Consider the following 13567-nt stretch of genomic DNA (forward strand, 5'->3'; position numbering starts at 1 on the left):
ACTGTAACCCGTATAGCGGTGGCTAGCGCCGCCCTTCACTCGGACTTTACTGGGACTTTGTATCTGCATACCTGCTGTTTCGTTTCTGTACTTGAGTGAGTTTATTAAGCTATATGTCTTTTTAATCTCTATTCTGTACTTTTTTGTTGCTGAACCAACTTATATACTACCGTCGATACATACCCTCTAACAAGGAAAAGTATTTTCTGTATTGTTTAAACTGTTTGAACGTAGCGTTATGCGCTGACATTTGATTTGAAGGTACTGCTAGGAACATGGTGTTTACTATAGCCAACCGGCAACTGGAATCAAAGACTTCTTCAGCTCTAATAAGAGTAAAAGCTTCTTTATACACTAGTACTTTCACTAAACGTTGTATCATTCAATCGGCTAGCGCTTACATAATAAAATAACGCACTATCTAGTGCTGATATTGCCCCTTTTTTTCTCCTCTTTAGGCAAACCGAATGTTTATTTTGCTAGCCCGAGCTTTTGCAATCTCTTCTCTCTTACTGGAAAGTCCGTTTTTTTGCTTGGTCTGGTTGGGGAGATTGCTGGCCTAGGTATGCTAGTAGATAGGTAGGTTAGCTTAGCACGATGTGTAAGTAGTAGAGGGAAAAGTATGGCAGTGGTCGCATAGGGCGTGGGTAGAGGTAGACATAGGGTTACTGAGACCTACAGGTAGGAGTAGAGGTGGGCTTACATAAGATCTGAATTCCTACGACCCAATTTACTCACCGTACGCTGGTTAGATGGTTATTGGATGCGAATGTTCACCGCTTGCTGACACGCATTCAATGGTACTGAGCATTGTGCGTTTTATGCTAATACCTCTGTAGTCCTGTTGGTTATTCTTGCTTACAAGGACTACAATACAGCTAAGGGTAAAGAGCACATTACCGGTTTTGTCCATGGTGTACACATTATTCGGCACAAGCAAAGAAGTCATAGAATTAATACCACTCAGATATTGAACATAGTAATTTTCCCTATTCACCTTTTTAAGTATTCCCACCTCTTTCTTCGTTTCCCATTCACTTCTCTCAACCCTATCATCTACCACCGTACATCCACACATCATATCCTCGCATTTCACCCACACCTCCACCCCTTTCGCTCCATGATGAATCCGCATATTCTCCAAAACCCTTCACTACCGTGCTTATCGCATAGTCCCCGTGCATAATATCGATCTCTTGGTCGTAAAATCGCGCCTCGGGGGCGACCTACCCAGCACCTTTTTTGCTTTTGCTTTTGTTTCTGTTTCTCGCGAGTGGGTTCCTTGTCGCTTTCGGTGCCGGAGGAGAAGGAAGAAGAGGGGTAAGAGGAGGGTGCGGGGGTGTAGGGGAGGAGGAAGGGGGGGAAGGTAGGTTCGTGGGGGTGGTTCTGGGGACTGCCTGGGGTATTGGAAGCGGTGGCTGCAGAGGGATTCTTGTTGGTGTGGGAGCGGAGGAAGAAGTTTGTAAGAAATGTGGTTAGTTTCTGGAGGAGGGTGGAGATGCTGTATTCAGGGTTTGTGTTGGTCGAGGTGCTGGTTGCTGTAGAATCGTTAGTGTAGAGACTGTAGTTGTTGTTCTTGGTGGTAGAAGATTCAGCTCTTGTCAAGTTTCGTGCGTCAAGGAGTTCTTGTGGATGTAGTTCCCGGCCAATGTGGGGGAGTGTGAAAATGGTTGGGTAAGTTTTCTTGCTTGTTGAGCTTGGAGGAAGAGCAGTGTACTGCTTTGCTGGATTTGAGGTCTGTCCTTGTGCAGGGCCAGTGTACAGAGTATTAATAGATGATGGTGTTTGTTGTTGAGTGTATGTAGTCATTTTGAAGGAGGTGGTGCCTATTCAGGCTGCTTTGCATATGGTGCGGAGGTATGTATATGTGGAAATGATGTTCGCTCAGAGACGGAAAGAATATGTGATGTGAGAATAGAGAAAATGCGGGCATTTCATCCTGAGGTTAATATAATAGATGGGCAGCGATGCGTCGTTAACCACGTTGCTTATGAGGTGCTGTTACCTTGCTGTCGGAGGACATCACCTGCATCCAGCTCATCATGTACCATTGAATAATATTGCCAACAAGGATATTGACAGTAATTGTGGAGAATGAAAATGGTACGAGGTATGCTTCATCAACAGCATTCCATTACACCCTTCGACATTAAAGATCTTTGACCAAAGTCACCACAATACCATTCACACCAGGACCACCACTCTCTCCTCCGTCCAATACCTGCTGGCAAAGCTTAAACCCAATACTTTCGTAAAACGCCCGAGCCTTTACATTCGCCTGCACCATATCCAAATGCACCCCGCTCGCCCCCAACTCCCTAGCTTTATCAAGGAACCTCTTCATCAGCACAGTCCCCCACCCCTTCCTCTGATATTCTTTCAAGATATCAATATGAATATGCGCCGGATACCGCCGTAAAGTCTCCGGCCACGGCTGCAGCATACTACAATCAGCCTCATACACCGCTTTCCGAAAATGCCTAATATCCTCTTTTTCCATGAGTGACGCAGCATCATCGTCGCCACCGATGTGTACATCAGGAGGAGGAACAAGCGTGCGGTCTACACTTGGAGCAAACTCTTCGCGCCAGCGCTGCGCAAAAGACAGTGTGTCTGCTGTGCCGATGCAGTACCCAACTACGCGCCCGTTGCCGTCGTCAAGCACGAAACATGTTTCTGGTGTCAGAGCGACATAGGGCCTGTACCATAGGTGCGAACCTATGGTACGTGCGGGTTCCCAGTCGAGAACTGAGTCGATGGTTGAGAGATACTGGGAGGAGTGTGGTTAGCACATGCCAACGGGTGATTTGGTTGTGATGAATGTATACGTACTACGTGCATGCCATGCTGGAAGTCACGGGATGCGTCATATGGTCGTACAAACGGCGTTGCTTCCGCCATTTGGTGTCGGAGTTGGAAGGCTTGAGGGTTGAATGTTTCTAAAGCTACTTTCACTTTTATATAGCTACTCTGAGTTCACGGCACGAGAGAAGGAAAGGCTGATCGAAGCGATATGATACATAGTTATACGTGAAATACGAAATGTATGTCAGATAGTGGCAGTGCTAGTCGCGAGGCTGCGGAGATGGAGGGGTTGCATCCGTTTGTGATTGGCTGCTCACTACGGTAATATATATTTCTTGTCATCCACATGAACACTGAAGATGTGTGTGTAGGTGCCTAGTTTGGGAAGAGATAATCAAAATGATGTTCAGGGCCATTTGAGTCCGAGGAAAAGTTAATTTTCTTGCGCGCGACAAGGATTTCTTGCTACCCAATGCAACAACTCTATAGTCAAGAATAGATATATTGTGAACAAGTAATAAGAAAGACAGAAGGTGTGAAGATTTCTTGTTAACTTATTATGTGTCGGACTTTTCGAAGATTTCAGGTCGCTCGTTGATAAACCCGGAATTCCACTTCCTCTTTTAGTCTCACCCGCCCTTTCCGTAGGTTCGGCCCCACGCGTTGCCATAACCCGGTCACTAGCAACGTCCAGATTTGATTTTTCGTTTGTTCTACCAAAGCTGCGAAGATGATTTCGGAGATACGATGATCCTATTGGACTCCCGTCAAAAACAAATAGCTTCCGTTGCCGCAAACAGAACGGTCATCTTGCCTTATCTCACATTGCACATATTTAGTAATCACACGCAACGGATTATCATAAAAACACCTCTAATTCCTTTGCAGACAGCAATTTATATACAGTAATCCGAGTAAGCGTTGATTCATAGTCCGTGTTACGAATAACAACAAAGTCATTCACTCAAGCACATGAGCTGTCCGAGCCCAGTGACAATAGTGTTGGATAATAGTGGCCCACCAAACGCCAAAAGACAACGATCACCTCCCCCAATACCATGAAGATCCGCCATTTCCCCCCACCCTAAGTAAAGTATATGTAACGGAAAGGGGTATGCAAGGCCCAGCATTCCCAATTGATGAATGTCCACAAAAACACTGCATGATACCAAGAAAACGCTCACAGGTAGCGATAATCTGGAGCACGAGATCTGCGATTGCGACCTCGAGGATTAACTGGTTGCCTATCATATGCATCATTATCCTGTTGTCCCTGTGCACCGCCCCATTGCCCTTGCATTTGTCCTCCGCCCCATCCATACTGCTGTTGCTGGCCAAACTGCTGACCATACTGCTGCTGTTGACCATACCCAAAGTTCTGCTGGGGAAACCACCCTTGTTGTGGCCCTTGCTGTTGGTGTTGCGGTGGAAAACCCATCTGGTAGCCATTTTGGAAGCCCATTTGGTTTGGCATCTGCATGGGCATTGGCATCTGCATCGGCATAGGCATCGGCATGTTCATTGGCATGCCCATTGGTTCCATTGGCGCATTTTTGAGCATTTCCATTTGCTGAATAAATTCCTGCTCCATCTTCGACGCGGGGTCGGCTGCTTGACGCATTGCTTTTGGTGCGGTTGGTGGCTTGATATCTGTCGGTGGCTCTTTGCGCTTTTTAGAAGAAGTAGAGTCAGTATCGGAGACCTCGTCCGCCACTGCCGCAACAGAAGCACTAGTAGCACTAGTAGTATTTGTAGTGTCATTTGCGACGGGAGAATTAGCGTTGTCAGTAGCATGGGATTGAGAAACTGATTCATTTGTTGAAGCAACTGCTGCCTTTGCTGCCTTCTCCTTCTCTGCTGCCTTCTCTGCGTCGTATGCCTTGAGAGACTTGACCATATCATCGTCGGCAATAAGATCATCCATCAAAACATCCTCCTTTGCACAGTTGGGGCAAACTAAATCACCATCTGCAAGCGCGTTGTCGATGCACTCGCGGCAGTATGTCTTACCACAACATGGAGTCTTGACAGGGTCCACAAATCTCTGGTTGTCGATTGGACATTCGAGTCCGCGTTCGCGGAGCTCCTTGCTGGCGGCATCAGCACTCGCTGCGCGCGCACGTGATGCATTTGTCTTCTCTTGAAATTTATCCCATGCCTTTGTGTCTGTCATGACCTGTACATATTCTCCATCAGCGTTGAGCATGATGCCCTTCGCAGCTTCCTCGTCGACAGGCTTCTCAACCTTCTTCAGGAAGGACTGTGGTATACCAGTCGTGCGCTTGGCTTGGAAAGCGGGTTTAAAGTCGGGGTCGTCGTTGGTGGGGCAGGCCTGTATCCAGTGGCCTTTGATGTTGCAGCGACGGCAGACGTAACCTGGTGGCGGTGGGTGCGACGGGACGACTACATTCTTGGTGTTGTTCTTGCGATAGACCGGCTTCGCGTGTGAAAGAGCCTCTTTCTGGGCATCCCAAGCCATGGCGGATTCTGCCAGGAAAGCTGCCTCGGCATCTTCTGGTGTTGCGTTGTTCGCTTGAGGTAGAGGGGCCGCAGGCTTGGTTTGTGTAGTGATTGCGCGTGACGGCGCCTTGCCTGTGACATAGCGTGCTGCCCTGCCCTGTCCTTTGGGAGCAGGTCGCCGTATCGCGATGACGGTGGAGGATCGTGGTATCAGTGTAGTATCGTCCTTGTATTCTGAAGCTGGATCATCTTGCGGGAAGATGTGGAGGTTGAAGTCGGTTCCATCGCCCAGGCCGCTCGCGCTGATGATCTCCTTCTTCAGTTCGAAGACGCTCAGATCGGTGCCATTGAAGATTATGCGCTCGCTGTCCCTAGAGTTTTTGAATTTGTAGAAAATGGACGAAGTCATAGTGGTGTCGTGTGTCGTGCGGCTTGGATTGGGCGTGTAGTGAGAGAGGCGTGTTGTGACGAGGGATAGCAAAGGTCACCTTGGCTTTGCTTGAGTAAGCGTGCACGGGCCACGTGTCGAGAACCCCAGAACGCCACAAGCTGGAACCTGTGTTCGCAGGATTGCCGCATCGCAAAGAAGGTTCCACGGATCGTCAAATGGACACATTGTATGATAGAACAGATAAGCTATGAAAGACTAACCAAGTATTAAAACTTACACGGTACAAGAGAAGAAGGGACAAGCAAGTTTTATCAGCAAAAAACAAGTGCATAGTAAAGACAAAGTTCGAAGAGTAGAACCTAAAACCGAACAAACTGTGGAAGAACAGATATGTCTCGCAGGCTCTTCTTGCCGCATTCAAAAGGACTCGACTACCTACTACTCTAGAGCATCCGCTTCTAGGCGCCTTTAAGCATGTAAGCCCAGAGGCTTCCGTGGCGCTCCGCCGAACATGACGGTCACATGACTAGAAGATCTCTTGTATATCCCTTTATTGTATATGCCCTTCTTCAGAAGAGGTCACGTGTATTAACCACAAAGTGCTATATAAGAAATAAAAACATTAGCGAAAGCAGTGCGATGTCAAAAAACTGCTCATGAATGAGAGGGTAGCATACCCAGTGTGAACGAGCACATAGATATGAGATGTGCTTTCTAAGAAGCCTATGAATTTGTAAGCATGCCAGGGGCGTCAGCAGACAAAAATACGATCAACAATATATGAGCAGTCTATATAACATGAAGAATAATCATACAACAGCTGCATCTTCACCAAGACAGACAACAAGAGGAGCGGACAAAAGAAGCTAGCTTAGCCTATGCGGCATACTTCTATAACACTTCTCTTATTGTTCCACCGGCAGATGAATCCAACCCCCAGAGTTCAGAGACATGCACTCGACCCAGAGCCACTAACCAATTACCAACCAGCATACCGCACCACCACCATCACACAAGAGCCATCCAGATCCAGACTCACCCTGCACCCCGCAGCCAAGAAAACCGCGCACACGCATATGCACACATGCTCACATACGCCCTTCCACAAGGGATCCATCGTCGCACACCCGTCGCGCGTATATCACCACTATACTAAGCACAAGGATATATACAAGATCGCGGCAAAAAAAAGCAAGCAAAAACGAAAGTGGAGAGAGAGAAAAAAGAATAAAAGGACTCCAAAACAGTAGCTGCAAGTACGTACGTATACAGCGGGTTAGAAAAGTGGAGAAGATGGGGGGGAGGAGGGGAGAAGTTTTACATTTGACTACTAGTGGACACGTCTAGAACACAACGTACTTACTACCAGGGCATGACGGCTTAGCGCCAAAGCGATCGATCGAAGATGCTGGAAGCAAAAGACAGAAAAGAAACTTTTGCCCCGAGCCAAAGCACATGCGCGGAATCGCGGAATCGCGGAATCGGGAGGGTGGAGGCGTGTCTGTGTTTCATATTCTTCTGGTGCTCTTGTAACGCGTATTGGGGGGGGGGGGGGGGNNCTGGATTTTCCTTGCTCGCAAATCGTGCTTCGGGCGTGTCAAAACTCTGCAGTCATGCCATTTTGCGTGACGCCTGTCTTAAATGCTGTGTTAAGTTGTTTCGGGTAAAAAGGGGAAAAGGTGAAAATCTGATGCAAACATGCAAATGGTGTGGTTTATTTTATGCTTGTGCTTTACAAAAAAAAACTTAACTAGTATATACAAGAATGGTCGTTTCTCTCTTTCCGCCAAAAAAATGTTCGTTATTTACAAATAGTCCTTGTCTTGTAAAAAAAATTGGTGAAGACAAAGACTGGGGGAGTTTCTCCACGGAGGATTAAGCGATTGGGATAGTTCCACGCTACGGTGACTTTATCCGGCTTGCCCTTCATCAACTCGCGACGCAGGTTGTGCAGTAGTTTGTTTTCTTCCCTGCACTGCATGGAGGTGCTCTAGTACTCGAGGTCCTTGGCGTGCCTCTTGGTCAGAGCCTTGACGGCAGGGCCGGGGGCAGGGTAGCTGGAGAAGGAGGTGAAGACGTTGAACTTGATACCAGGGTCGTTGGCCTATTAACTTATGTTAGCAGTGCTCTGGTATGTCAATCGGGTGAAGGGCATATTGATCTTACAGTGTAGAAGCTGGTAGCGGGAGTGCCACCGCTGAGCTTTGCGGTTCCAGAGCCCTCAACCTTGAAGTTGACGCACTGGGGGTATGCTTGGGCACCGTTGGTCTGGCCGGCGGCGTGCAGCGCGATGATCTCGTGGCGAACGACGTAGTTGCCGGGAGCAACGTTAGGGAAGGTAATGTCCCAGGAGAAGTTGTTGGCGATCAGGTCATCGGTAGCCCACTTGCCGGGGTTGCTGCCCGACTTCCATGCCTTGGATGAAATCTTGGTCCACTGAAGGCTGGAAGGGTTGACGGAACCGCAGTCGCCGTTGCAAGGAGCAATGTACTCTTGGACGGGACCGACGTGGCTGACGGGCCAGGTATCCCACTTGAAAGTGACCTTGCTGCCTGGCTTGACGGTTACATAGGCACCGTTGCTCTTGCCCTGCTTGTGGCAGACAATGGCAGAGGTAGCAAAGGCATCGGGAGAGACGAAGCCGTTGTCGAGGTTGTCGGCCTGCCAGCCAACAGTGGCAGGAATGGGGTTCTGGTACTTGAGAGCAGCGTTCCAGCCCTGGTATTCCTTGCCATCAGCGATGACTTTGTCAACGTGACCGTGGGCTGCCACAAGGGGCGCAAGAAGAACGAGGAGGGAGAGCATGATGGTGGTGTTTGAGAAGGTGGAGTGAAAACGATCGTTTCAAACAATGTAGAGAAGAGAGTGGAAGTAAAGAGGCTGTTGCTGAGAAGTCCTGTTGAGCAAGACCTTGAGGCTGGATTCCTTCTTCTTCATATACTCGTCGCCATTCTTCTAGCGTCATTCTTTCAACGCCTCCGCCTACCTTCGACCAGGTTTTCCGTACGCCTTGCAATCAAAAGATTCATTTCGAAGCACCTGTCTCCCCGGCTTCTGAATTGTGGACCATCCGATTGTGGAAAGGTCACCCCCTGTCGCCACGCTCTTAGAACGTGACTGAACGTTGAGATTCCAGTCCTGTGACTGGGTTCTGTCGATGTGATAGGCCAGGTGTGTAAAAATGGGGCCAGGATTAATATCGCTGGTGCAATATTCTCCTACACGTTGGTGTTAGGCAATATATTCTCGGCTAGGGGCGTGGCGCCTACTCGCAAGGTCACCAGCCATATGCCAGCCTCATTGAGTCTATTGTGGAACATGCCATTCCCATAAGTTCAAACAGTGGAATCTCTTTCGGGCCATTAACGGAAGGATCATGGCCGCATGAATTTACAATCGGTCTCGGTAGACTTACGGCCAAGCCGGTAGCCAACGGTCGCGCTGGTGGTCAACAATCGCAACACATCGCTTTCAGTACAATTGCAGACAGCCATCTCTGATGTCAACAGCCGATGCACGGCAGTCAGCTGTTGCACTACCGTTACCCGACATGCACTAACTTTCTAATCCACGAGCTTGGAAGGTATTACTCGCAGCATTAGCATGATGATCTTGAATGGCTTTCGTGCTAGCACGTTATGTCCGATAGGGTGTGGATCCTTGTAGAGGTTAATTTGAATAGATTAGAGGCGCGGACCGCTCAACCGAACTTCAACCACATTCGTACAACACCAAGGTGCCATGAGTCTGAGCCTGCAGATGGTCGAAACAACCAAGGCAAACAAATTGGGGAGGATATCAAATAGGAAATCTTGACGTCAGGCACCTTCTGCCCGAAATGGCACACTGCGTTCGACGAATTTCTGGTAGCGTCGGACTTGAAGAAGGTTATCATGAACTCTAGGTTCATGATTCAAAACACTGACATTTGATTGCAGCATTATCTAGAAAGTAAGTTCTCGTATAATTTGGTGTGTCTGAGGGTAGTTGTGGTAGATGCATGTGTCCGGCGTTGGGTAGTTATGTTGCCTGGGAATTTCGCAGGTTAAGAACATCGCAGGTTGCATGCCGCCAACGCTTTCAAAGGCTTTTTGAGAAGTTTTGAGAAGCTTTCAGCGTTGTCCTCTGCTCCACTGGGTAAGCCTTGTGCGCTGATTGGGTGGCTGCCTTGTAACACGAAATGCTACAGATTAAGTTCAGGAGCCCGGAACGCGCCGTAGTAAGGTCGTCTTGTCAAACGTTGGTATCCACATTTGGCTCTCTTGGTATAGGCAAGGATCACGAATAGGGAAAACCGAAATATGATTACGTGGTTGTTGGCCAAGTATTTACTACAAAGGTGTCGCTGATTTGGATGGGTGATTAGGGCGATTGAGCTCCCAATTGTCCCTATGTTCAGTACACAGTCTTTGGATCCGCACAACGAGTAGCTTCCGCATGTGCTCTTTATCAGCCCTGAAACGACGGACCTACTGCGTACATACATGTGCATGTATGAACGGACATATTCTTGTTCGGCGCCAAGGGTATCATGTACTGAGTGGGCGAATAACAGTCTTGCATAGGCAAAGTCAAGGTTGAAGAAGTTTGGTCTCAGCAGCTGCACCATGTGCTGGAATTGGCGCTGCGATAAGAGAAGGGTTGTGCAGGGCCATGGATCCAGTGTGCCCAACAGCTAGTACCTGCACAAAAGCATCGCGCTTCTCGGTACCGCAAAGACGCGTTGTGGGGGTCATATGATATCGCGTCATGTCGCAAAGACACGTTGTGGGGGTCATATGATATCGCGTCATGTCGCAACGCCTAGGACGCGGCTACTACTAGATACTTGGACGTTGATGGAAAGCACAACGACGGGACAGGCAGAGAATAAGCTGCATGTGAACGCGCTAGGACCGCGCGGGTGAGTGCTGACCGATACCCGCGATCGACGAACGACGCGCATCGGGTGTGTCACGGGCAATTGGTTGCGTCATTTGCTGTCGCATCGTCATTTTGGAGGCCGGGGAGTGGAGTGATGGCTGGTATGCGCGGTCAAGAATGGGATTCGAGAATGTTTATGCTGGTGGTGGCCAGCAGCTATTTTTGAAGCTCGGAAAGTGTGGAAAACATGGTGGGGATGACGCGTCATGCCAGGGCGGACCCAAGAAGGCCACTGAGGCGGACGAACAACAAAACCACCGGCGAGCCCAATCAGCAGCAATGGGAGCAGGCGGACCTTGGGAAAAGAAAGGAGAGGGTGAGACGGAGCAATCCGCAGGGCTCGCAAGGCGCAACAACAGAAGGGATGCCGGATGGTTAAGGCAGACTGCGCCTCGGCCGAGGGTGCCATAGGCTGGGCGTGATGGCCGTTTGGGACTGTTTTGCACCGTGCAAGTCTTATTTGTATCTTCCATAGTAGGCCGGGCTGGGGTGAAGGAGGGTGGGTGAATTACGCGTTCTTGGGACGCCAACAGCTTCGGACGACGCAGCTCGACGTCGACCGGGTGGGGAAGGATAAGCCAGTTGCGGCGGGCGAAACCCAGGCCCAGCCAATGGGAGACGATCGACAAGACCTAAGGCTTCGAGGCCGACGCAACCCATTACATACGACGTACGGCGGTTTGGCAAGAAAAGCTTGCGGCATCGACAAGACAAGAGATCAAGCAGGCAGGTGGGCGCAGCCGTCAGCGCGCACGGCGGACTCGAGTATATAGCTACACCAAGGCACCCAAAGCGGCTTGCGCCAAGGCATCCATTCTTCCCACCCTCCCCACGGCTCTTCTCTATTGCTCTTGCTGGCTTGGTGTGACGTTGGCCACATCACCTCATCATCGTGTTCGGTAATCGTAAGCATAATACGATTGGCTCCCTCTCTTTCGTCCATTCGCACCCTCCAGCATCTTCCGGCACTTCCGCTCTACCAGGCCCTCGCCATTCACAAAACATCTTTCATCCAAACACTCTCTTTTTCATTCACTCACTGCCCTCTCCTCGTCATAACTTCAATCGCTCCCTCAGCCCCGACCATCGACTATTTGCCATCTGCTGTACCCCGCTATTACACTAGCCCACTTGCACTACACCACAACCATCATCATGCCTCCATTCGCCCCACCCTCCGTGGTCCTCCAAAAGAGAGACAACATGGGTTTCAACCTCGCTCCCGCTCTCATCATTTTCCTCGTCATTCTCGGAGCCGGTGGCCTTGTATGCTGCGGCTTTGCCATTTTCCGATTCTATGGCAAAGACCCTGATTCAGAGGCCTCTCTTTACAATCGCTCGCCCGAGCAAGACGCCTACATGCGCGAAGTCAGAGAGCGCAACTGGTCCAGGCTTCCCCAATTGGGAATGATGAAGGGCGTAAACTATTCACAACAACAACATGCCCATGCACCCATGAGTCCAAGGTAAGCCCTGTCCACTTTCACCCCTCACCATGTCCCGACGCTGACCCTAGTAGCGCCAGCAACACCACTTATGGATGATGCACAAACAAAGCAACTTTCTGCACATTGATGCAGTCAGATAAGATACGATGCCATCACTAGATGCCACCGTAGTAGCCATATTGGCTAAACATTCAAATACGATCAAGAATGCACGATGCTACGACCCCAAGGCGCACGGAATGTAATTATTTCGAGAAGTTTTCGGTGCATATACGCACCCTTCCAGTATGGATAAGAGGTAGTACGGACTCGATACAAGAATCTGCATCGAGTCTGCGGGTTCGCTCTGCGTTTCGCACTGTCCGAGTATCAGCTGCAGAGGCGCAAGTGCGGTGCTGCCGACCAATGTGATTAAGGTCTTCACGAGCGGTTACGATAGTGTCTAGGTCCTAGGGGGGAAAGCTTACCCGAACACAGATACGGGCGCTCAACTTCCAGCGACGGACCATGAAGTGGGGATGAGGTAGTTTATAGAAGCCGCGACTGAGTGTTGTAGGAGTTCCAGCTTCAGCCCGATTATACCAACGGGCCATGTAATCCAGGTCGGATTTTTCTTTCCTTGTGATCATGCTGCTGTTGTGATGTTCCCTTGTAAGTCATCAAACTATACGACGTTCCTGGCCTTGGCTACTACTAGCATGGTGAAGTGCATTACAATGACCCGCATCTCCTAAAGTCTCTTGGGTAAACACCGACAACTAGTCACGTTAGACGACATGCTGCATGGTCCACCGCATCGCAGATACTTCCAACATGGGACTAAAATAATAAGCATTACACATGTAGAACGCAAGACCCTACAGATTAACTACATCTTTCTTACCCCAAGTAGCCTAACACATAGATACACTACAGATGATCGAGATATTGTAATTGTTGCGACATGCACCAAGACGTGCCTGTAGTGCAATTAGGAGTTACCGAACAACGCGTTAGAAGATGGTCGCGTATACCAGCATTTACCAAATCTCGCTTGCCAAGGAAGAAGATGATCGTCTGCTTTTGGCGAAAAAAAAAAGATAAAATCAAAAAGGAAACACCAATATCTGAACGGATCCCTCCCGTGTACTATATAACAAGAGGCAACACCAATGTGCGGAATCATTGCGTGGAGACTACACGTTCCACCACGTCTCCGGCAGTTTTTCGCAACCGGGCCGGCCTTGGTTACACTATTCGGGTCATCTCTTTGCGCCGCCATGTCGCACTGGAAGTGGATCCTCCGTACCTGATTTGCACATATACCGGTATGTTGGTTAGAAAATTTTTTCTGCCCTATCATTTCGCCTAGTCCCACAAAAGTCTCCCGGACATGGACATGTCAATGCTTTTTTTTCTTCTCTCGAGACTTGCAGCCGGAGTTGCTCCGACGGGGGGTTATGACATAGCTGGGACCCATCTACTACGGCTTTTGCACTGTTGTCCAACCCCCAGCCTTGTTTTTTCTTTGGGTCTGGCCGCTGGGCTGGTATAGGCTGGC

At 49.3% G+C, this 13567-nt stretch overlaps 7 protein-coding genes across 7 annotated transcripts; 1 reads left to right on the plus strand and 6 right to left on the minus strand.

Moving 5' to 3' along the window:
* Positions 1–748: 748 nt before the first annotated feature.
* COCVIDRAFT_107668 (hypothetical protein) lies at positions 749–949 on the minus strand (the record flags this gene model as incomplete). Its single annotated transcript, XM_014697933.1, has 1 exon — positions 749–949. The coding sequence occupies one exon, from the start codon at positions 947–949 to the stop codon at positions 749–751; it is 201 nt and encodes a 66-aa protein (XP_014553419.1).
* A 143-nt stretch (positions 950–1092) lies between these two features.
* On the minus strand, positions 1093–1809 carry COCVIDRAFT_40548 (hypothetical protein; the record flags this gene model as incomplete). Its single annotated transcript, XM_014697934.1, has 1 exon — positions 1093–1809. The coding sequence occupies one exon, from the start codon at positions 1807–1809 to the stop codon at positions 1093–1095; it is 717 nt and encodes a 238-aa protein (XP_014553420.1).
* Positions 1810–2149: 340 nt separating this feature from the next.
* Positions 2150–2901, minus strand: COCVIDRAFT_40549 (hypothetical protein; the record flags this gene model as incomplete). The annotated part of the gene is made up of 2 exons (XM_014697935.1): positions 2150–2770; positions 2833–2901. 2 exons carry the CDS (start codon positions 2899–2901, stop codon positions 2150–2152), a joined length of 690 nt encoding a protein of 229 aa, XP_014553421.1.
* A 1084-nt stretch (positions 2902–3985) lies between these two features.
* On the minus strand, positions 3986–5674 carry COCVIDRAFT_18692 (hypothetical protein; the record flags this gene model as incomplete). Its single annotated transcript, XM_014697918.1, has 1 exon — positions 3986–5674. The coding sequence occupies one exon, from the start codon at positions 5672–5674 to the stop codon at positions 3986–3988; it is 1689 nt and encodes a 562-aa protein (XP_014553404.1).
* Positions 5675–7646: 1972 nt separating this feature from the next.
* COCVIDRAFT_107724 (lytic polysaccharide monooxygenase) lies at positions 7647–8461 on the minus strand (the record flags this gene model as incomplete). The annotated part of the gene is made up of 2 exons (XM_014697936.1): positions 7647–7760; positions 7823–8461. 2 exons carry the CDS (start codon positions 8459–8461, stop codon positions 7647–7649), a joined length of 753 nt encoding a protein of 250 aa, XP_014553422.1.
* A 2252-nt stretch (positions 8462–10713) lies between these two features.
* On the minus strand, positions 10714–11239 carry COCVIDRAFT_40552 (hypothetical protein; the record flags this gene model as incomplete). The annotated part of the gene is made up of 2 exons (XM_014697937.1): positions 10714–11045; positions 11092–11239. The coding sequence occupies 2 exons, from the start codon at positions 11237–11239 to the stop codon at positions 10714–10716; spliced, it is 480 nt and encodes a 159-aa protein (XP_014553423.1).
* Positions 11240–11734: 495 nt separating this feature from the next.
* COCVIDRAFT_107720 (hypothetical protein) lies at positions 11735–12123 on the plus strand (the record flags this gene model as incomplete). The annotated part of the gene is made up of 2 exons (XM_014697938.1): positions 11735–12045; positions 12099–12123. 2 exons carry the CDS (start codon positions 11735–11737, stop codon positions 12121–12123), a joined length of 336 nt encoding a protein of 111 aa, XP_014553424.1.
* Positions 12124–13567: the final 1444 nt, after the last annotated feature.

The sequence above is a fragment of the Bipolaris victoriae genome (assembly GCF_000527765.1).
Source record: "Bipolaris victoriae FI3 unplaced genomic scaffold scaffold_87, whole genome shotgun sequence".
Taxonomy (NCBI): Eukaryota; Fungi; Ascomycota; class Dothideomycetes; order Pleosporales; family Pleosporaceae; genus Bipolaris; species Bipolaris victoriae.